Raw genomic sequence first — 24,518 nt, 5'->3', positions numbered from 1 at the left:
TAGAAGCAACACGCGTCTCTGATTAGGAGTGACGTAACATCAGCTCTCGCCATTACATTTCTATCTGAAACAGACTTACTTAGTTGCTGAAACATGGCCCGGGTGGTAGTGTTGCTTGTGATAGAAACATACCCAGAACATGGTTACCATATTCTCAGCATATCAGAAATGTGTATTTTTACAGTAGCATGTCTGTACTTTCTCACATTTGCCATCTAAGCAATGATGATGCCAGTTATACCAAAAACAACACAGAGTTCCATCTGCACGTTTTAAATGTGGAAAAACAGACAAATTGCAACAGAATCACTTGGGACAAATGACAGAAATCACAATATTGTTTTTTTTTTAAAAGCACAATCTGCAGCTGGATCTTTTAAAGGAATGATATACATAGTATATATATATATATATATATACATGATATGGATTTCAGGAAGACCAAAGAGAAATGTTCAGCTATATAGAATTAATAAATTCAGAATTAATAAATTAAATTCATTTACGAGAGGTAGTGGAAATGTGATCATAATTTGTACTCGATTACAGATTACCATCTTTCATTGAGAAACTAATTTTAATGATCAGATAAGTGTGTTGCAACTGTTGCCAAATAATAACATTAACTTCTATATTTCTAAAAATGTGACAGTTGGGTGCCTCCCCTACCCAGGCCACCAGCACCAATGACGAAGGCCCAACCAATTTCCCAATAACAGATAACTCTACGGTGCTTACTGGGGCAGTATAGTTAGGGTTTCCTCTGGACAGGACACGGCCTAATCCCTCCCTATCTGAAACAACTTTAGTGAGAAGAGTCATTTCAGGAGTATCATTAAAAACAAGTTAATATGCCCCAACAACATTAGACAAATATACAGAAATCCCTTAATTAAAGTGCTGAAATAAGTCAATGCAATTTAGCATAGTGATTTAGGAGCATCATTTTCGTTCCCATGAACCGTGTTCTGAGAACATTTGCAACCATGTTCTGTGTATATTTGGTTGGCCGTTGATGGAAAATTCTCCTAACCCACAGAAAACTGGACATTTTGCAATGTTCCCATGAAACGTGTCTAGTACAAAATCTTAAATTCTGATAACATGGTATTTTCTTGTGGATTGACGAGGAATTGAAAAATGTTATGGTTGAGAGGGATCAGGCAAAAGTACTTCAAATTGAGAATTTATGTGACTAAACTGAATAAAAAGAAGAAACTATACTATGAAAGAAAGATAAATGATATAAAAATGACAAAAATTGCAAACTCAGTCATTCCTTGAATCAAATGGCTCATTCATCACAAAACCCACTGATACTCTGATGATTTCTTCATTGGTAAGATTAGCAAACTTAGGCATAGCTCAGTTGGTAGAGCATGGCGCTTGTAACGCCAGGGTAGTGGGTTCGATCCCCGGGACCACCCATATGTAGAATGTATGCACACATGACTGTAAGTCGCTTTGGATAAAAGCGTCTGCTAAATGGCATATATTATTATTATTATATTAACTTGGATGGATAATTGCAGACGATAATGCCACTCCTATTTGCTATATCTTCAATTTAAACCCACTAGAATGTGTGTGCCCTCAGGCCTGGAGGGAAGCTAAAGTCATTATTCTATCCAAGAACAGTAAAGTCCCCTTTACTGGCTCAAATAGCCGACCAATCAGCCTGTCACCAACCCTTAGTAAACTTTTGGAAAAAATTGTGTTTGACCAAATACAATGCTATTTTACAGTAAACAAATTGACAGACTTTCAGCACGCTTATAGGGAAGGAAATTCAACAAGCACAGCACTTACACAAATGACTGATGATTGGCTGAGAGAAATTGATGATAAAAATATTGTGGGGGCTGTTTTGTTAGACTTCAGCGCAGCTTTTGACATCATTGATCATAGGTCTGCTGCTGGAAAAACGTGTGCGTTATGGCTTTACACCCTCTGCTATAATGTGGATAAACAGACGTGTTCTTTAATGGAAGCCTCTCCAACATAATCCAGGTAGAATCAGGAGTTCCCCAGGGCAGCTGTCTAGGCCCCTAACTTTTTTTCAATCTTTACTAATGACATGCCACCGATCTTGAGTAAGGCCAGAGTGTGTCTATGTATGCGGATGACTCAACACTATACACGTCAGCTACTATAGCGAGTGAAATGACTGCAACACTTAACAAAGAGCTGCAGTTAGTTTCAGAATGGGTGGCAAGGAATAAGTTAGTCCTAAACATTTCAAAAACTAAAAGAATAGGGACTAATCATTCATTCAAGTAGGTCTGGGCATGGGCGATGTGGATGTTTGTGTGATTTTTTCTGTTTGTACGTGGATGTTTTGTATTGCTGATAAAAGGTCAAATAAAATCATATAGGCCTCCCGGGTGGCACAGTGGTCAAAGGCACTACATTGCAGTGCTAGCTGTGCCACCAGAGACTCGGGGTTTGAGCCCAGGCTCTGTCGCAGCCGGCCGTGACCGGGAAGTTCGTGGGGCGACACACAATTGGCCTAGCATCGTCCGGGTTAGGGAGGGTTTGGCCAGTAGGGATATCCTTGTCTCATCGCGCAGTAGCATCTCCTGTGCACGCTGACCAGGCCGCTAGGTGCACAGTGTTTCCTCCGACACATTGGTGCGGCTGGCTTCCGGGTTGGAGGAGCGCCATGTTAAGAAGCAGTGCGGCTTAGTTGGGTTGTGTTTCAGAGGATGCATGGCTCTCGACCTTCGTCTCTCCCGAGCCTGTACGCGAGTTGTAGCGATGAGACAAGATAGTCACTACTAACAATTGGATACCACAAAATTGGGGAGAAAAGGGGGGTAATTTTTATTTTTATAAATAAAATTGTATAAAAAAAGATGTATATAACAAAAAAGCTCACAGAATGACTGACAGATTGGAGAGCTTTGCTAGCTGACAGTGCGGAGGAGTCACAGTTTCAGCTCACAGAATGACTGTATGACAGATTGGGGAGCTTCGCTAGCTGACAGTGCTTAGGGACTGTGGTGACAGATTGGAGAGCTTTGCTAGCTGACAGCGCTGACTCACAGCTTCCTGTAATGTCCACAAGCAGCCTAGAGAAGTGTGTGCATCCCAAATGGCGCCCTATTCCCGCTATAGTGCACTACTTTAGACCAGGACCCATAGTGCACTATATAGTGGATAGGGTGCCATTTGTGAAGCAAGAAACGGTGTGAATAACAGCGATTAAAAGCATCAGGAATCACACAACCTCACCACATCAGGTAGCCTTGAGTTAGAGACAACAGTCTCACACAGCGTAATATACGACATAGTCCAACCAACAAGAAAATCACAGCTGATAGTATGAACCAATGAAAGAACAAAGACACGACACAAACACTGAAGAAACATCTTTAGTTAAGTAAAGAGGAAGTAGATGTAACTAGTTATTTTCGAGAGCAGGCTCACCAGATGCAGCATGTCAGAGATGGACTCTGAGGAGCGCTCGCTCCTCTTCAGGGCAGACATGGGAGGCTGGCGGACAGAAAAGACGACAGACAGATGGAGAGACGGAGAGGAGGAGAGGACCGTCGGTCAGTCAAAGCCTCAGTCAGCGGAAGAAGGGAAGAGTCCAATGTAAAGGAGAGCTCTCTCTCTCCTCCCTCCCTCTCTCTCTCTCTCCCTCCCCTCTCTCTCTCATCCCTCCCCCCTCTCTCTCTCCTCCCTCTCTCCTCTCTCTCTCCTCCCTCTCTCTCTCTCTCCCCCCCCTCTCTCTCTCTCTCCCCCTCTCTCTCTCTCTCTCTCTCTCTCTCCTCTCTCTCTCTCTCTCTCTCTCTCTCTCTCTCTCTCTCTCTCTCTCTCTCTCTCTCTCTCTCTCTCTCTCTCTCTCTCTCTCTCTCTCTCTCTCTCTCTCTCTCTCTCTCTCTCTCTCTCTCTCTCTCTCTCTCTCTCTCCTCCCTCTCCCTCTCCCTCTCCCTCTCTCTCTCTCTCTCTCTCCTCCCTCTCCTCTCCCCCCCCTCTCCTCTCTCTCCTCCCTCCCCCTCTCTCCTCTCTCTCCTCCCTCCCTCCCTCTCTCTCTCTCTCTCCCTCCCTCCCCCTCTCTCTCTCTCTCCTCCCTATCCCCTCTCTCTCTCTCTCTCTCCTCCCTATCCCCTCTCTCTCTCTTCTCTCTCCTCCCTCCCCCTCTCTCTCTCTTCTCTCTCCTCCCTCCCTCCCCCTCCCCCTCTCTCTCTCTCTCCCTCCCTCTCCCCTCTCTCTCTCTCCTCCCTCTCCCCTCTCTCTCTCTCCCCCTCTCCCTCTCTCTCTCTCTCTCCTCCCTCCCCCCTCTCTCTCTCTCTCTCTCCCTCCCCCTCCCTCCCCCTCTCTCTCTCTCTCCTCCTCCCTCCCCCTCTCTCTCTCTCCTCCCTCCCCCTCTCTCCTCCCTCCCCCCCCTCTCTCTCTCCTCTCTCTCCTCCCTCCCCCCTCTCTCTCTCTCTCTCTCTCTCTCTCTCTCTCTCTCTCTCTCTCTCTCTCTCTCTCTCTCCTCTCTCTCTCCCCCCCTCCCCCCAGGGGCTTTATTAGCATGGGAAACATATGTTAACATTGCCAAAGCAAGTGAGGTAGATAATGTACAAAAGTAAAATAAACAAAAATTAACAGTAAACATTCCACTCACAGAAGTTCCAAAACAATAAAGACATTAAAAATGTCATATTATGTATATATATACTGTTGCAACAATATACAAATGGTTAAAGTACAAAACGGAAAATAAATAAGCAGAAATATTGGTGCTATTTACACTGGTGTGTGTTCTTCACTGGTTGTCCTTTTCTTGTGGCAACAGGCCACACATCTTGCTGCTGTGATGTCACACTGTGGTATTTCACCCAGTAGATATGGGAGTTCATCAGAATTGGGTTTGTTTTCTAATTCTTTACGTTTACTATGTTACTCGGTGCATCGGGCTGGGTAAAACAACGCTACATGACATTCCATGTGCCAGCCCGGTCTCCTAGATTGGAAGTTTATTTTTTTTAATTATTTTACCTTTATTTAACTAGGCAAGTCAGTTAAGAACAAGTTCTTATTTTCAATGACGGCCTAGGAACAGTGGGTTAACTGCCTGTTCAAGGGCAGAACGACAGATTTTTACCTTGCCAGCTCGGGGATTCGAACTTGCAACTTTTCGGTTACTAGTCCAACACTCTAACCACTAGGCTATCATGTTGATTTGAATTTTTCTTATCGAGATTGGTGTCATTATGGTTTAGATTTGATGGTAAGGAGATTTGAATTTAATACTGAGCTTCAATCAATGCCTATAATAGACACAATCATTTCTCCACATGGCTTCAGAGAGCTAAATCAGGGGGCAATCTTTTCTCCACATGGCTTCAGAGAGCTAAATCAGGGGGCAATCTTTTCTCCACATGACTTCAGAGAGCTAATCAGGGGGCAATCATTTCTCCACATGACTTCAGAGAGCTAAATCAGGGGGCAATCATTTCTCCACATGGCTTCAGAGAGCTAAATCAGGGTGCAATCATTTCTCCACATGACTTCAGAGAGCTAATCAGGGGGCAATCATTTCTCCACATGGCTTCAGAGAGCTAATCAGGGGGCAATCATTTCTCCACATGGCTTCAGAGAGCTAATCAGGGGGCAATCATTTCTCCACATGACTTCAGAGAGCTAAATCAGGGGGCAGTTTTTATTTTATTTAAGTTTTTAGAAGGCTGCTCAACAGGTCAACAGGATGACACTGGTTGTCTTGCAGTGAGGCCAGGGTTGTCTAAGTGACAAATAAAACCCTATTCCCTACGTAGTGCACTACCTTCGGAGGGGGTGGGGGGAGGGGAGCGAGAGCGAGAGAGAGAGAGAAAAGACAGAAGAACTGCAGTGAAAATATTGACTAATGAGAGGAAGTATGAACTACAGCAGGTGTCAGACACTAGACGTTCAGGTGGAGATGTCATATAAACGTCAGCCCATGAAACCAGGCTTGAAGCACACTCTGACTGAAAACCACCTCAAACGGAGCTACATACCACAGCTGTTGCATTCTAATTAGCCTAGCCTAGCCTAGCTTAGACTAGCCTGCACCCATATGTTTCTGTGTAAACTGCCCCTGCCATTTTATGCTATGCAGCTACAATGCTATCAGCAACCTCCTGGGGAAAAGGCCCAAATGGCACCCTATTCCCTACGTGGCCCACTACTTTTGGACCAGAGCCCAGTGCACTACGTCAGGAATCGGGTGTCATTTGGAACACATCACTCTTATTCTATGACATGCAAGCTTTGTTAGTTCACCCTGACTAGCTTATTTAGTCTGTTTGCATTGTCTGTCCATTTATTAGGAAGTTATTCTACTGAATTTATAACAAACACTGCCTCCGTTAAACAATCTTAATCATCATTCATAATTTTGAATCAAGCATTTAGAATACAGACTAATCAAAGGGGCACCCGTCTCTCTGCTCTTCCCCCCTCAAACCAAATCCCATCCCTCCATTCCTGGTCCACAGAGGTTTTGATCTAACTATGGAGCCAAAGCTGACATATCAACAAGCTGTTGAACAGCTAAAGTAACGAGACGTGATGACGAAGATCTATTTATTTTCTGCATCCTATGTAAAAGGTCACGGAAGAGAGTCCAAATCATGCACATTAGGAGGAAGAGGAGGGGGAAGAAGAAACTGTATGTGTGTATCACTTTATTCTCCCAGCCAAGAGTCAATGAGTTGGTGGCAGAGGTGCAGAATACGGTGCAGAGAGGGGACATCTCTAGATTACAGACGGTGCAGAGAGAGGACGTCTCTAGATTACAGACGGTGCAGAGAGAGGACGTCTCTAGATTACAGACGGTGCAGAATATGGTGCAGAGAGGGGACGTCTCTAGATTACAGACGGTGCAGAGAGGGAACGTCTCTAGATTACAGACGGTGCAGAGAGGGGACGTCTCTAGATTACAGACGGTGCAGAGAGGGGACGTCTCTAGATTACAGACGGTGCAGAATATGGTGCAGAGAGGGGACGTCTCTAGATTACAGACGGTGCAGAGAGGGGACGTCTCTAGATTACAGACGGTGCAGAGAGGGGACGTCTCTAGATTACAGACGGTGCAGAGAGGGGACGTCTCTAGATTACAGACGGTGCAGAGAGGGGACGTCTCTAGATTACAGACGGTGCAGAGAGGGGACGTCTCTAGATTACAGACGGTGCAGAGAGGGGACGTCTCTAGATTACAGACGGTGCAGAGAGGGGACGTCTCTAGATTACAGACGGTGCAGAGAGGGGACGTCTCTAGATTACAGACGGTGCAGAGAGGGGACGTCTCTAGATTACAGACGGTGCAGAGAGGGGACGTCTCTAGATTACAGACGGTGCAGAGAGGGGACGTCTCTAGATTACAGACGGTGCAGAGAGGGGACGTCTCTAGATTACAGACGGTGCAGAGAGGGGACGTCTCTAGATTACAGACGGTGCAGAGAGGGGACGTCTCTAGATTACAGACGGTGCAGAGAGGGGACGTCTCTAGATTACAGACGGTGCAGAGAGGGGACGTCTCTAGATTACAGACGGTGCAGAGAGGGGACGTCTCTAGATTACAGACGGTGCAGAGAGGGACGTCTCTAGATTACAGACGGTGCAGAGAGGGGACGTCTCTAGATTACAGACGGTGCAGAGAGGGGACGTCTCTAGATTACAGACGGTGCAGTGAGGGGACGTCTCTAGATTACAGACGGTGCAGAGAGGGGACGTCTCTAGATTACAGACGGTGCAGAGAGGGGACGTCTCTAGATTACTGACGGTGCAGAACATGGTGCAGAGAGGGGACGTCTCTAGATTACTGACGGTGCAGAACATGGTGCAGAGAGGGGACGTCTCTAGATTACAGACGGTGCAGAGAGGGACGTCTCTAGATTACAGACGGTGCAGAGAGGGACGTCTCTAGATTACAGACGGTGCAGAGAGGGGACGTCTCTAGATTACAGACGGTGCAGAGAGGGGACGTCTCTAGATTACAGACGGTGCAGAGAGGGGACGTCTCTAGATTACAGACGGTGCAGAGAGGGGACGTCTCTAGATTACAGACGGTGCAGAGAGGGGACGTCTCTAGATTACAGACGGTGCAGAGAGGGGACGTCTCTAGATTACAGACGGTGCAGAGAGGGGACGTCTCTAGATTACAGACGGTGCAGAGAGGGGACGTCTCTAGATTACAGACGGTGCAGAGAGGGGACGTCTCTAGATTACAGACGGTGCAGAGAGGGGACGTCTCTAGATTACAGACGGTGCAGAGAGGGGACGTCTCTAGATTACAGACGGTGCAGAGAGGGGACGTCTCTAGATTACAGACGTGCAGAGAGGGGACGTCTCTAGATTACAGACGGTGCAGAGAGGGGACGTCTCTAGATTACAGACGGTGCAGAGAGGGGACGTCTCTAGATTACAGACGGTGCAGAGAGGGGACGTCTCTAGATTACAGACGGTGCAGAGAGGGACGTCTCTAGATTACTGACGGTGCAGAACATGGTGCAGAGGGGGACGTCTCTAGATTACTGATGGTGCAGAACATGGTGCAGAGAGGGGACGTCTCTAGATTACAGACGGTGCAGAGAGGGGACGTCTCTAGATTACAGACGATGCAGAGAGGGGACGTCTCTAGATTACAGACGGTGCAGAATATGGTGCAGAGAGGGGACGTCTCTAGATTACAGACGGTGCAGAGAGGGGACGTCTCTAGATTACAGACGGTGCAGAGAGGGGACGTCTCTAGATTACAGACGATGCAGAGAGGGGACGTCTCTAGATTACAGACGGTGCAGAGAGGGGACGTCTCTAGATTACAGACGGTGCAGAATATGGTGCAGAGGGGGACGTCTCTAGATTACTGACGGTGCAGAATATGGTGCAGAGAGGAGACGTCTCTAGATTACAGACGGTGCAGAATATGGTGCAGAGAGGGGACGTCTCTAGATTACAGACGGTGCAGAATATGGTGCAGAATACGGTGCAGAGAGGGGACGTCTCTAGATTACAGACGGTGCAGAGAGGGGACGTCTCTAGATTACAGACGGTGCAGAGAGGGGACGTCTCTAGATTACAGACGGTGCAGAGAGGGGACGTCTCTAGATTACAGACGGTGCAGAGAGGGGACGTCTCTAGATTACAGACGGTGCAGAGAGGGGACGTCTCTAGATTACAGACGGTGCAGAGAGGGGACGTCTCTAGATTACAGACGGTGCAGAGAGGGGACGTCTCTAGATTACAGACGGTGCAGAGAGGGACGTCTCTAGATTACAGACGGTGCAGAGAGGGGACGTCTCTAGATTACAGACGGTGCAGAATACGGTGCAGAGAGGGGACGTCTCTAGATTACAGACGGTGCAGAGAGGGGACGTCTCTAGATTACAGACGGTGCAGAGAGGGGACGTCTCTAGATTACAGACGGTGCAGAGAGGGGACGTCTCTAGATTACAGACGGTGCAGAGAGGGGACGTCTCTAGATTACAGACGGTGCAGAGAGGGGACGTCTCTAGATTACTGACGGTGCAGAACATGGTGCAGAGAGGGGACGTCTCTAGATTACTGATGGTGCAGAACATGGTGCAGAGAGGGGACGTCTCTAGATTACAGACGGTGCAGAGAGGGGACGTCTCTAGATTACAGACGATGCAGAGAGGGGACGTCTCTAGATTACAGACGGTGCAGAATATGGTGCAGAGAGGGGACGTCTCTAGATTACAGACGGTGCAGAGAGGGGACGTCTCTAGATTACAGACGGTGCAGAGAGGGGACGTCTCTAGATTACAGACGATGCAGAGAGGGGACGTCTCTAGATTACAGACGGTGCAGAGAGGGGACGTCTCTAGATTACAGACGGTGCAGAATATGGTGCAGAGGGGGACGTCTCTAGATTACTGACGGTGCAGAATATGGTGCAGAGAGGAGACGTCTCTAGATTACAGACGGTGCAGAATATGGTGCAGAGAGGGGACGTCTCTAGATTACAGACGGTGCAGAATATGGTGCAGAATACGGTGCAGAGAGGGGACGTCTCTAGATTACAGACGGTGCAGAGAGGGGACGTCTCTAGATTACAGACGGTGCAGAGAGGGGACGTCTCTAGATTACAGACGGTGCAGAGAGGGGACGTCTCTAGATTACAGACGGTGCAGAGAGGGGACGTCTCTAGATTACAGACGGTGCAGAGAGGGGACGTCTCTAGATTACAGACGGTGCAGAGAGGGGACGTCTCTAGATTACAGACGGTGCAGAGAGGGGACGTCTCTAGATTACAGACGGTGCAGAGAGGAGACGTCTCTAGATTACAGACGGTGCAGAGAGGAGACGTCTCTAGATTACAGACGGTGCAGAATACGGTGCAGAGAGGAGACGTCTCTAGATTACAGACGGTGCAGAGAGGGGACGTCTCTAGATTACAGACGGTGCAGAGAGGGGACGTCTCTAGATTACAGACGGTGCAGAGAGGGGACGTCTCTAGATTACAGACGGTGCAGAGAGGGGACGTCTCTAGATTACAGACGGTGCAGAGAGGGGACGTCTCTAGATTACAGACGGTGCAGAGAGGAGACGTCTCTAGATTACAGACGGTGCAGAATACGGTGCAGAGAGGAGACGTCTCTAGATTACAGACGGTGCAGAGAGGGGACGTCTCTAGATTACAGACGGTGCAGAGAGGGGACGTCTTTAGATTACAGACGGTGCAGAATATGGTGCAGAGAGGAGACGTCTTTAGATTACAGACGGTGCAGAGAGGGGACGTCCCTAGATTACAGACGGTGCAGAGAGGGGACGTCGCCAGATTACAGACGGTGCAGAATACGGTGCAGAGAGGAGACGTCTCTAGATTACAGACGGTGCAGCACAATGTTCAGTGAAGCACAGAGACGAACCACTGGTGATCCACACTGTCAACAATGTTTGTTGTCATTCGTATCACTGGTTCATTATTATGCACTTTGTATTTGCTGCATTTTGGTGGCGCAGGGCACCCTGGGAAAAGAGACGTTGGGTCTCAATGGGACGTCCCTGCTTGAATAGAGAAGGAGAACAGAACCTTTACCTTTCTGCATTGGTCTGCCTCGCTGAAGATCTCAGAGTCGTCGTCCAGGCTGTCTCCAGAACTATCCAGCACCAGACCAACCCCGTCATCCAGAATCTCCTCTGGAACATGAAGAATATAAACACCACATCAACAATACAAACATCAACAATACAAACATCAACACAAACAAACAATACAAACAATACAAACATCAACAATACAAACATCAACAACAATACAAACATCAACAACAATACAAACATCAACAACAATACAAACATCAACAACAATACAAACATCAACAACAATACAAACAATACAAACATCAACAATACAAACATTAACAACAATACAAACAAACAATACAAACATCAACAACAATACAAACATCAACAACAATACAAACATCAACAACAATACAAACATCAACAACAATACAAACATCAACAACAATACAAACTTCAACAATACAAACATCAACAATACAAACATCAACAATTCAAACATCAACAATAGAAACATAAACAACAATTCAAACATCAACAATACAAACAAACAATACAAACATCAACAATACAAACAAACAATACAAACATCAACAATACAAACAAACAATACAAACATCAACAATACAAACAAACAATACAAACATCATCAATACAAACAAACAATACAAACATCAACAATACAAACATCAACAATACAAACATCAACAATACAAACATCAACAATACAAACTTCAACAATACAAACTTCAACAATACAAACATCAACAACAATACAAACATCAACAATACAAACAAACAATACAAACAAACAATACAAACATTAACAACAATACAAACAAACAATACAAACAAACAATACAAACATAAACAATACAAACATCAACAATACAAACATCAACAATACAAACATCAACACAAACAAACAATACAAACAATACAAACATCAACAACAATACAAACATCAACAACAATACAAACATCAACAACAATACAAACATCAACAACAATACAAACATCAACAACAATACAAACATCAACAACAATACAAACATCAACAACAATACAAACATCAACAACAATACAAACATCAACAACAATACAAACATTAACAACAATACAAACTTCAACAATACAAACATCAACAATACAAACATCAACAATTCAAACATCAACAATAGAAACATAAACAACAATTCAAACATCAACAATACAAACAAACAATACAAACATCAACAATACAAACAAACAATACAAACATCAACACAAACAAACAATACAAACAATACAAACATCAACAATACAAACATCAACAACAATACAAACATCAACAACAATACAAACATCAACAACAATACAAACATCAACAACAATACAAACATCAACAACAATACAAACAATACAAACATCAACAATACAAACATTAACAACAATACAAACAAACAATACAAACATCAACAACAATACAAACATCAACAACAATACAAACATCAACAACAATACAAACATCAACAACAATACAAACATCAACAACAATACAAACTTCAACAATACAAACATCAACAATACAAACATCAACAATTCAAACATCAACAATAGAAACATAAACAACAATTCAAACATCAACAATACAAACAAACAATACAAACATCAACAATACAAACAAACAATACAAACATCAACAATACAAACAAACAATACAAACATCAACAATACAAACAAACAATACAAACATCATCAATACAAACAAACAATACAAACATCAACAATACAAACATCAACAATACAAACATCAACAATACAAACATCAACAATACAAACTTCAACAATACAAACTTCAACAATACAAACATCAACAACAATACAAACATCAACAATACAAACAAACAATACAAACAAACAATACAAACATTAACAACAATACAAACAAACAATACAAACAAACAATACAAACATAAACAATACAAACATCAACAATACAAACATCAACAATACAAACATCAACACAAACAAACAATACAAACAATACAAACATCAACAACAATACAAACATCAACAACAATACAAACATCAACAACAATACAAACATCAACAACAATACAAACATCAACAACAATACAAACATCAACAACAATACAAACATCAACAACAATACAAACATCAACAACAATACAAACATCAACAACAATACAAACATTAACAACAATACAAACTTCAACAATACAAACATCAACAATACAAACATCAACAATTCAAACATCAACAATAGAAACATAAACAACAATTCAAACATCAACAATACAAACAAACAATACAAACATCAACAATACAAACAAACAATACAAACATCAACAATACAAACAAACAATACAAACATCAACAATACAAACAAACAATACAAACATCAACAATACAAACAAACAATACAAACATCAACAATACAAACATCAACAATACAAACATCAACAATACAAACATCAACAATACAAACTTCAACAATACAAACTTCAACAATACAAACATCAACAACAATACAAACATCAACAATACAAACAAACAATACAAACAAACAATACAAACATTAACAACAATACAAACAAACAATACAAACAAACAATACAAACATAAACAATACAAACATCAACAATACAAACATCAACAATACAAACATCAACACAAACAAACAATACAAACAATACAAACATCAACAACAATACAAACATCAACAACAATACAAACATCAACAACAATACAAACATCAACAACAATACAAACATCAACAACAATACAAACATCAACAACAATACAAACATCAACAACAATACAAACATCAACAACAATACAAACATCAACAATACAAACATCAACAACAATACAAACATCAACAACAATACAAACATTAACAACAATACAAACAAACAATACAAACATCAACAATACAAACATCAACAATACAAACAAACAATACAAACATAAACAATACAAACATAAACAATACAAACATCAACAATACAAACATCAACAATACAAACATCAACAACAATACAAACATCAACAACAATACAAACATCAACAACAATACAAACATCAACAACAATACAAACATTAACAACAATACAAACTTCAACAATACAAACATCAACAATACAAACATCAACAATTCAAACATCAACAATAGAAACATAAACAACAATTCAAACATCAACAATACAAACAAACAATACAAACATCAACAATACAAACAAACAATACAAACATCAACAATACAAACAAACAATACAAACATCAACAATACAAACAAACAATACAAACATCAACAATACAAACAAACAATACAAACATCAACAATACAAACATCAACAATACAAACATCAACAATACAAACATCAACAATACAAACTTCAACAATACAAACTTCAACAATACAAACATCAACAACAATACAAACATCAACAATACAAACAAACAATACAAACAAACAATACAAACATTAACAACAATACAAACAAACAATACAAACAAACAATACAAACATAAACAATACAAACATCAACAATACAAACATCAACAATACAAACATAAACAATACAAACATAAACAATACAAACATCAACAATACAAACATAAACAATACAAACAAACAATACAAACATTAACAATACAAACAAACAATACAAACATGAACAACAATACAAACAAACAATACAAACATAAACAATACAAACATAAACAATACAAACATCAACAACAATACAAACATCAACAATACAAACATAAACAATACAAACATCAACAACAATACAAACAAGTAATAAACATTAACAACAATACAAACAAACAATACAAACATCAACAACAATACAAACATAAACAATACAAACATTAACAACAATACAAACAAACAATACAAACATAAACGATACAAACATAAACAATACAAACATCAACAACAATACAAACATTAACAACAATACAAACAAGCAATAAACATTAACAACAATACAAACAAACATTAACAACAATACAAACAAACAATACAAACATCAACAACAATACAAACATAAACAATACAAACATCAACAACAATACAAACATAACAATACAAACATCAACAACAATACAAACATTAACAACAATACAAACAAGCAATAAACATTAACAACAATACAAACAAACATTAACAACAACACAAACAAACAATACAAACATCAACAATACAAACAAACAATACAAACATCAACAATACAAACTTCAACAATACAAACATCAACAATACAAACAAACAATACAAACATCAACAATACAAACAAACAATACAAACAAACAATACAAACATCAACAATACAAACATAAACAATACAAACATCAACAATACAAACATCAACAATACAAACTTCAACAATACAAACATCAACAACAATACAAAACAAACATCAACAATACAAACATCAACAACAATACAAACAAACAATACAAACATCAACAATACAAACAAACAATACAAACATCAACAATACAAACTTCAACAATACAAACATCAACAATACAAACATCAACAACAATACAAACATCAACAACAATACAAACATCAACAATACAAACATCAACAATACAAACATAAACAATAAAAACAAACAATACAAACAAGCAATAAACATTAACAACAATACAAACAAACAATACAAACATCAACAACAATACAAACATAAACAATACAAACATCAACAACAATACAAACATTAACAACAATACAAACAAACAATACAAACAAACAATACAAACATTAACAACAATACAAACAAACAATACAAACATAAACAAAATAAACATCAACAATACAAACATAAATAATACAAACTTCAATAACAATACAAACATAAACAATACAAACATAAACAACAATACAAACAAACAATACAAACATCAACAATACAAACATCAACAACAATACAAACATCAACAACAATACAAACATCAACAACAATACAAACATCAACAATACAAACAAACAATACAAACATTAACAACAATACAAACAAACAATACAAACATAAACAATACAAACATCAACAACAATACAAACATTAACAACAATACAAACAAGCAATAAACATTAACAACAATACAAACAAACATTAACAACAATACAAACAAACAATACAAACATCAACAACAATACAAACAAACAATACAAACATCAACAACAATACAAACACGCAATAAACAATAACAACAATACAAACAAACAATACAAACATCAACAACAATACAAACATAAACAATACAAACAACAACAATACAAACATAAACAATACAAACAACAACAATACAAACGTAAACAATACAAATAACAACAACAATACAAACATAAACAATACAAATAACAACAACAATACAAACATAAACAATACAAACATGAACAACAATAAACATAAACAATACAAACATCAACAACAATACAAACATAAACAATACAAACATCAACAACAATGCAAACATCAACAACAATGCAAACATCAACAACAATACAAACATCAACAATACAAACAAGCAATAAACATTAACAACAATACAAACAAACAATACAAACATCAACAACAATGCAAACATCAAAAACAATACAAACATCAACAATAAAAACAAGCAATAAACATTAATACAAACAAACAATACAAACATCAACAATACAAACATAAACAATACAAACATCAACAACAATGCAAACATCAACAACAATGCAAACATCAACAACAATACAAACATCAACAATACAAACAAGCAATAAACATTAACAACAATACAAACAAACAATACAAACATCAACAACAATGCAAACATCAAAAACAATACAAACATCAACAATAAAAACAAGCAATAAACATTAATACAAACAAACAATACAAACATCAACAACAATACAAACATAAACAATACAAACATCAACAACAATGCAAACATCAACAACAATACAAACATCAACAATTACAAACAAGCAATAAACATTAACAACAATACAAACAAACAATACAAACATCAACAACAATACAAATATAAACAATACAAACATCAACAACAATGCAAACATCAACAACAATACAAACATCAACAATGCAAACATCAACAATGCAAACATCAACAATGCAAACATCAACAACAATACAAACATTAACAACAATACAAACATTAACAACAATACAAACAAGCAATAAACATTAACAATACAAACAAACAATACAAACATCAACAACAATACAAACATAAACAATACAAACATCAACAACAATACAAACATCAACAATGCAAACATCAACAACAATGCAAACATCAGCAACAATGCAAACATCAACAACATAGACAGATGGTGAGCAGCTGTCCTGCTAGCATATCAATATTACCAGGTTCCCAAATGTTCCCTAACAGGTCAGTATAGAGGACTACTGTAACTCACAGAGAACACATCAGTATAGAGGACTACTGTAACTCACAGAGAACACAGTGTAGAGGACTACTGTAACTCACCCTGGTTCACAGAGAAGATGTCTGTATAGAGGACTACTGTAACTCACAGAGAAGATGTCTTTATAGAGGACTACTGTAACTCACCCTGGTTCATAGAGAAGATGTCTGTATAGAGGACTACTGTAACTCACAGAGAAGATGTCTGTATAGAGGACTACTGTAACTCACAGAGAAGATGTCTGTGTGGAGGACTACTGTAACTCACCCTGGTTCAATGAGAAGATGTCTGTGTGGAGGAATACTGTAACTCACCCTTGTTCATAGAGAAGATGTCAGTATAGAGGACTACTGTAACTCACAGAGAACACATCAGTATAGAGGACTACTGTAACTCACCCTGGTTCACAGAGAAGATGTCTGTGTAGAGGACTACTGTAACTCACAGAGAAGATGTCTGTGTGGAGGACTACTGTAACTCACAGAGAAGATGTCTGTGTGGAGGTCTACTGTAACACCCTGGTTCACAGAGAAGATGTCTGTGTAGAGGACTACTGTAACTCACCCTGGTTCATAGAGAAGATGTCTGTATAGAGGACTACTGTAACTCACAGAGAAGATGTCTGTGTGGAGGACTACTGTAACTCACCCTGGTTCATAGAGAAGATGTCTGTATAGAGGACTACTGTAACTCACAGAGAAGATGTCTGTGTGGAGGACTACTGTAACTCACCCTGGTTCATAGAGAAGATGTCTGTATAGAGGACTACTGTAACTCACCCTGGTTCATTGAGAAGATGTCTGTGTAGAGGACTACTGTAACTCACCCTGGTTCACAGAGAAGATGTCTGTGTGGAGGACTACTGTAACTCACCCTGGTTCATTGAGAAGATGTCTGTGTGGAGGAATACTGTAACTCACCCTGGTTCATAGAGAAGATGTCTGTATAGAGGACTACTGTAACTCACCCTGGTTCACAGAGAAGATGCCTGTATAGAGGACTACTGTAACTCACCCTGGTTCATAGAGAAGATGTCTGTATAGAGGACTACTGTAACTCACAGAGAACACATCAGTATAGAGGACTACTGTAACTCACAGAGAACACAGTGTAGAGGACTACTGTAACTCACCCTGGTTCACAGAGAAGATGTCTGTGTGGAGGACTACTGTAACTCACAGAGAAGATGTCTGTGTGGAGGTCTACTGTAACTCACCCTGGTTCACAGAGAAGATGTCTGTGTAGAGGACTACTGTAACTCACAGAGAAGATGTCTGTGTGGAGGACTACTGTAACTCACAGAGAAGATGTCTGTGTGGAGGTCTACTGTAACACCCTGGTTCACAGAGAAGATGTCTGTGTAGAGGACTACTGTAACTCACCCTGGTTCATAGAGAAGATGTCTGTATAGAGGACTACTGTAACTCACAGAGAAGATGTCTGTGTGGAGGACTACTGTAACTCACCCTGGTTCATAGAGAAGATGTCTGTATAGAGGACTACTGTAACTCACAGAGAAGATGTCTGTGTGGAGGACTACTGTAACTCACCCTGGTTCATAGAGAAGATGTCTGTATAGAGGACTACTGTAACTCACCCTGGTTCATTGAGAAGATGTCTGTGTAGAGGACTACTGTAACTCACCCTGGTTCACAGAGAAGATGTCTGTGTGGAGGACTACTGTAACTCACCCTGGTTCATTGAGAAGATGTCTGTGTGGAGGAATACTGTAACTCACCCTGGTTCATTGAGAAGATGTCTGTGTGGAGGAATACTGTAACTCACCCTGGTTCATAGAGAAGATGTCTGTATAGAGGACTACTGTAACTCACCCTGGTTCACAGAGAAGATGCCTGTATAGAGGACTACTGTAACTCACCCTGGTTCATAGAGAAGATGTCTGTATAGAGGACTACTGTAACTCACAGAGAACACATCAGTATAGAGGACTACTGTAACTCACAGAGAACACAGTGTAGAGGACTACTGTAACTCACCCTGGTTCACAGAGAAGATGTCTGTGTGGAGGACTACTGTAACTCACAGAGAAGATGTCTGTGTGGAGGTCTACTGTAACTCACCCTGGTTCACAGAGAAGATGTCTGTGTAGAGGACTACTGTAACTCACAGAGAAGATGTCTGTGTGGAGGACTACTGTAACTCACAGAGAAGATGTCTGTGTGGAGGTCTACTGTAACACCCTGGTTCACAGAGAAGATGTCTGTGTAGAGGACTACTGTAACTCACCCTGGTTCATAGAGAAGATGTCTGTATAGAGGACTACTGTAACTCACAGAGAAGATGTCTGTGTGGAGGACTACTGTAACTCACCCTGGTTCATAGAGAAGATGTCTGTATAGAGGACTACTGTAACTCACCCTGGTTCATTGAGAAGATGTCTGTGTAGAGGACTACTGTAACTCACCCTGGTTCACAGAGAAGATGTCTGTGTGGAGGACTACTGTAACTCACCCTGGTTCATTGAGAAGATGTCTGTGTGGAGGAATACTGTAACTCACCCTGGTTCATAGAGAAGATGTCTGTATAGAGGACTACTGTAACTCACCCTGGTTCACAGAGAAGATGCCTGTATAGAGGACTACTGTAACTCACCCTGGTTCATAGAGAAGATGTCTGTATAGAGGACTACTGTAACTCACAGAGAACACAGTGTAGAGGACTACTGTAACTCACCCTGGTTCACAGAGAAGATGTCTGTATAGAGGACTACTGTAACTCACAGAGAAGATGTCTGTATAGAGGACTACTGTAACTCACCCTGGTTCATAGAGAAGATGTCTGTATAGAGGACTACTGTAACTCACAGAGAAGATGTCTGTATAGAGGACTACTGTAACTCACAGAGAAGATGTCTGTGTGGAGGACTACTGTAACTCACCCTGGTTTAATGAGAAGATGTCTGTGTGGAGGAATACTGTAACTCACCCTTGTTCATAGAGAAGATGTCAGTATAGAGGACTACTGTAACTCACAGAGAACACATCAGTATAGAGGACTACTGTAACTCACAGAGAAGATGTCTGTATAGAGGACTACTGTAACTCACAGAGAAGATGTCTGTGTGGAGGACTACTGTAACTCAGAGAAGATGTCTGTATAGAGGACTACTGTAATTCACAGAGAACACATCAGTATAGAGGACTACTGTAACTCACCCTGGTTCACAGAGAAGATGTCTGTGTAGAGGACTACTGTAACTCACAGAGAAGATGTCTGTGTGGAGGACTACTGTAACTCACAGAGAAGATGTCTGTGTGGAGGTCTACTGTAACTCACCCTGGTTCATAGAGAAGATGTCAGTATAGAGGACTACTGTAACTCACAGAGAACACATCAGTATAGAGGACTACTGTAACTCACAGAGAAGATGTCTGTATAGAGGACTACTGTAACTCACAGAGAAGATGTCTGTGTGGAGGACTACTGTAACTCAGAGAAGATGTCTGTATAGAGGACTACTGTAATTCACAGAGAACACATCAGTATAGAGGACTACTGTAACTCACCCTGGTTCACAGAGAAGATGTCTGTATAGAGGACTACTGTAACTCACAGAGAAGATGTCTGTGTGGAGGACTACTGTAACTCACAGAGAAGATGTCTGTGTGGAGGTCTACTGTAACTCACCCTGGTTCATTGAGAAGATGTCTGTGTGGAGGACTACTGTAACTCACCCTGGTTCATTGAGATGTCTGTGTGGAGGAATACTGTAACTCACCCTGGTTCATAGAGAAGATGTCTGTATAGAGGACTACTGTAACTCACCCTGGTTCACAGAGAAGATGCCTGTATAGAGGACTACTGTAACTCACCCTGGTTCATAGAGAAGATGTCTGTATAGAGGACTACTGTAACTCACAGAGAACACATCAGTATAGAGGACTACTGTAACTCACAGAGAACACAGTGTAGAGGACTACTGTAACTCACCCTGGTTCACAGAGAAGATGTCTGTGTGGAGGACTACTGTAACTCACAGAGAAGATGTCTGTGTGGAGGTCTACTGTAACTCACCCTGGTTCACAGAGAAGATGTCTGTGTAGAGGACTACTGTAACTCACAGAGAAGATGTCTGTGTGGAGGACTACTGTAACTCACAGAGAAGATGTCTGTGTGGAGGTCTACTGTAACACCCTGGTTCACAGAGAAGATGTCTGTGTAGAGGACTACTGTAACTCACCCTGGTTCATAGAGAAGATGTCTGTATAGAGGACTACTGTAACTCACAGAGAAGATGTCTGTGTGGAGGACTACTGTAACTCACCCTGGTTCATAGAGAAGATGTCTGTATAGAGGACTACTGTAACTCACCCTGGTTCATTGAGAAGATGTCTGTGTAGAGGACTACTGTAACTCACCCTGGTTCACAGAGAAGATGTCTGTGTGGAGGACTACTGTAACTCACCCTGGTTCATTGAGAAGATGTCTGTGTGGAGGAATACTGTAACTCACCCTGGTTCATAGAGAAGATGTCTGTATAGAGGACTACTGTAACTCACCCTGGTTCACAGAGAAGATGCCTGTATAGAGGACTACTGTAACTCACCCTGGTTCATAGAGAAGATGTCTGTATAGAGGACTACTGTAACTCACAGAGAACACAGTGTAGAGGACTACTGTAACTCACCCTGGTTCACAGAGAAGATGTCTGTATAGAGGACTACTGTAACTCACAGAGAAGATGTCTGTATAGAGGACTACTGTAACTCACCCTGGTTCATAGAGAAGATGTCTGTATAGAGGACTACTGTAACTCACAGAGAAGATGTCTGTATAGAGGACTACTGTAACTCACAGAGAAGATGTCTGTGTGGAGGACTACTGTAACTCACCCTGGTTTAATGAGAAGATGTCTGTGTGGAGGAATACTGTAACTCACCCTTGTTCATAGAGAAGATGTCAGTATAGAGGACTACTGTAACTCACAGAGAACACATCAGTATAGAGGACTACTGTAACTCACAGAGAAGATGTCTGTATAGAGGACTACTGTAACTCACAGAGAAGATGTCTGTGTGGAGGACTACTGTAACTCAGAGAAGATGTCTGTATAGAGGACTACTGTAATTCACAGAGAACACATCAGTATAGAGGACTACTGTAACTCACCCTGGTTCACAGAGAAGATGTCTGTGTAGAGGACTACTGTAACTCACAGAGAAGATGTCTGTGTGGAGGACTACTGTAACTCACAGAGAAGATGTCTGTATAGAGGACTACTGTAACTCACAGAGAATATGTCTGTGTGGAGGACTACTGTAACTCAGAGAAGATGTCTGTATAGAGGACTACTGTAATTCACAGAGAACACATCAGTATAGAGGACTACTGTAACTCACCCTGGTTCACAGAGAAGATGTCTGTGTAGAGGACTACTGTAACTCACAGAGAAGATGTCTGTGTGGAGGTCTACTGTAACTCACCCTGGTTCATAGAGAAGATGTCAGTATAGAGGACTACTGTAACTCACAGAGAACACATCAGTATAGAGGACTACTGTAACTCACAGAGAAGATGTCTGTATAGAGGACTACTGTAACTCACAGAGAAGATGTCTGTGTGGAGGACTACTGTAACTCAGAGAAGATGTCTGTATAGAGGACTACTGTAATTCACAGAGAACACATCAGTATAGAGGACTACTGTAACTCACCCTGGTTCACAGAGAAGATGTCTGTGTAGAGGACTACTGTAACTCACAGAGAACACATCAGTATAGAGGACTACTGTAACTCACAGAGAAGATGTCTGTATAGAGGACTACTGTAACTCACAGAGAAGATGTCTGTGTGGAGGACTACTGTAACTCAGAGAAGATGTCTGTATAGAGGACTACTGTAATTCACAGAGAACACATCAGTATAGAGGACTACTGTAACTCACCCTGGTTCACAGAGAAGATGTCTGTGTAGAGGACTACTGTAACTCACAGAGAAGATGTCTGTGTGGAGGACTACTGTAACTCACAGAGAAGATGTCTGTGTGGAGGTCTACTGTAACTCACCCTGGTTCACAGAGAAGATGTCTGTGTAGAGGACTACTGTAACTCACAGAGAAGATGTCTGTGTGGAGGACTACTGTAACTCACAGAGAAGATGTCTGTGTGGAGGTCTACTGTAACTCACCCTGGTTCACAGAGAAGATGTCTGTGTAGAGGACTACTGTAACTCACCCTGGTTCATAGAGAAGATGTCTGTATAGAGGACTACTGTAACTCACAGAGAAGATGTCTGTGTGGAGGACTACTGTAACTCACCCTGGTTCATAGAGAAGATGTCTGTATAGAGGACTACTGTAACTCACCCTGGTTCATTGAGAAGATGTCTGTGTAGAGGACTACTGTAACTCACCCTGGTTCACAGAGAAGATGTCTGTGTGGAGGACTACTGTAACTCACCCTGGTTCATTGAGAAGATGTCTGTGTGGAGGAATACTGTAACTCACCCTGGTTCATAGAGAAGATGTCTGTATAGAGGACTACTGTAACTCACCCTGGTTCACAGAGAAGATGCCTGTATAGAGGACTACTGTAACTCACCCTGATTCATAGAGAAGATGTCTGTATAGAGGACTACTGTAACTCACAGAGAACACATCAGTATAGAGGACTACTGTAACTCACAGAGACCACATCAGTATAGAGGACTACTGTAACTCACAGAGAACACGTCAGTATATAGGACTACTGTAACTCACCCTGGTTCACAGAGAAGATGTCTGTATAGAGGACTACTGTAACTCACAGAGAACACATCAGTATAGAGGACTACTGTAACTCACCCTGGTTCACAGAGAAGATGTCTGTGTGGAGGACTACTGTAACTCACAGAGAAGATGTCTGTAGTGGACTACTGTAACTCACCCTGGTTCACAGAGAAGATGTCTGTGTAGAGGACTACTCTAACTCACAGAGAAGATGTCTGTGTGGAGGACTACTGTAACTCACAGAGAAGATGTCTGTGTGAGGACTACTGTAACTCACAGAGAAGATGTCTGTATAGAAGACTAATGTAACTCA

General features: G+C 41.0%; 1 protein-coding gene across 1 annotated transcript in view; it reads right to left on the bottom strand.

The window, feature by feature from the left end:
• Positions 1-24,518, bottom strand: part of LOC124004974 (rho guanine nucleotide exchange factor TIAM1-like) — a 114,558-nt gene that overhangs the window by 46,762 nt on the left and 43,278 nt on the right. The window contains 2 exon segments of the mRNA XM_046313776.1: positions 3,430-3,495; positions 11,036-11,136. Of these exon segments, the coding sequence (XP_046169732.1) occupies positions 3,430-3,495; positions 11,036-11,136 (167 nt within the window).

The sequence above is a fragment of the Oncorhynchus gorbuscha genome, linkage group LG19, assembly GCF_021184085.1.
Source record: "Oncorhynchus gorbuscha isolate QuinsamMale2020 ecotype Even-year linkage group LG19, OgorEven_v1.0, whole genome shotgun sequence".
Taxonomy (NCBI): Eukaryota; Metazoa; Chordata; class Actinopteri; order Salmoniformes; family Salmonidae; genus Oncorhynchus; species Oncorhynchus gorbuscha.
This window is presented reverse-complemented; position numbering and strand designations above follow the sequence as displayed.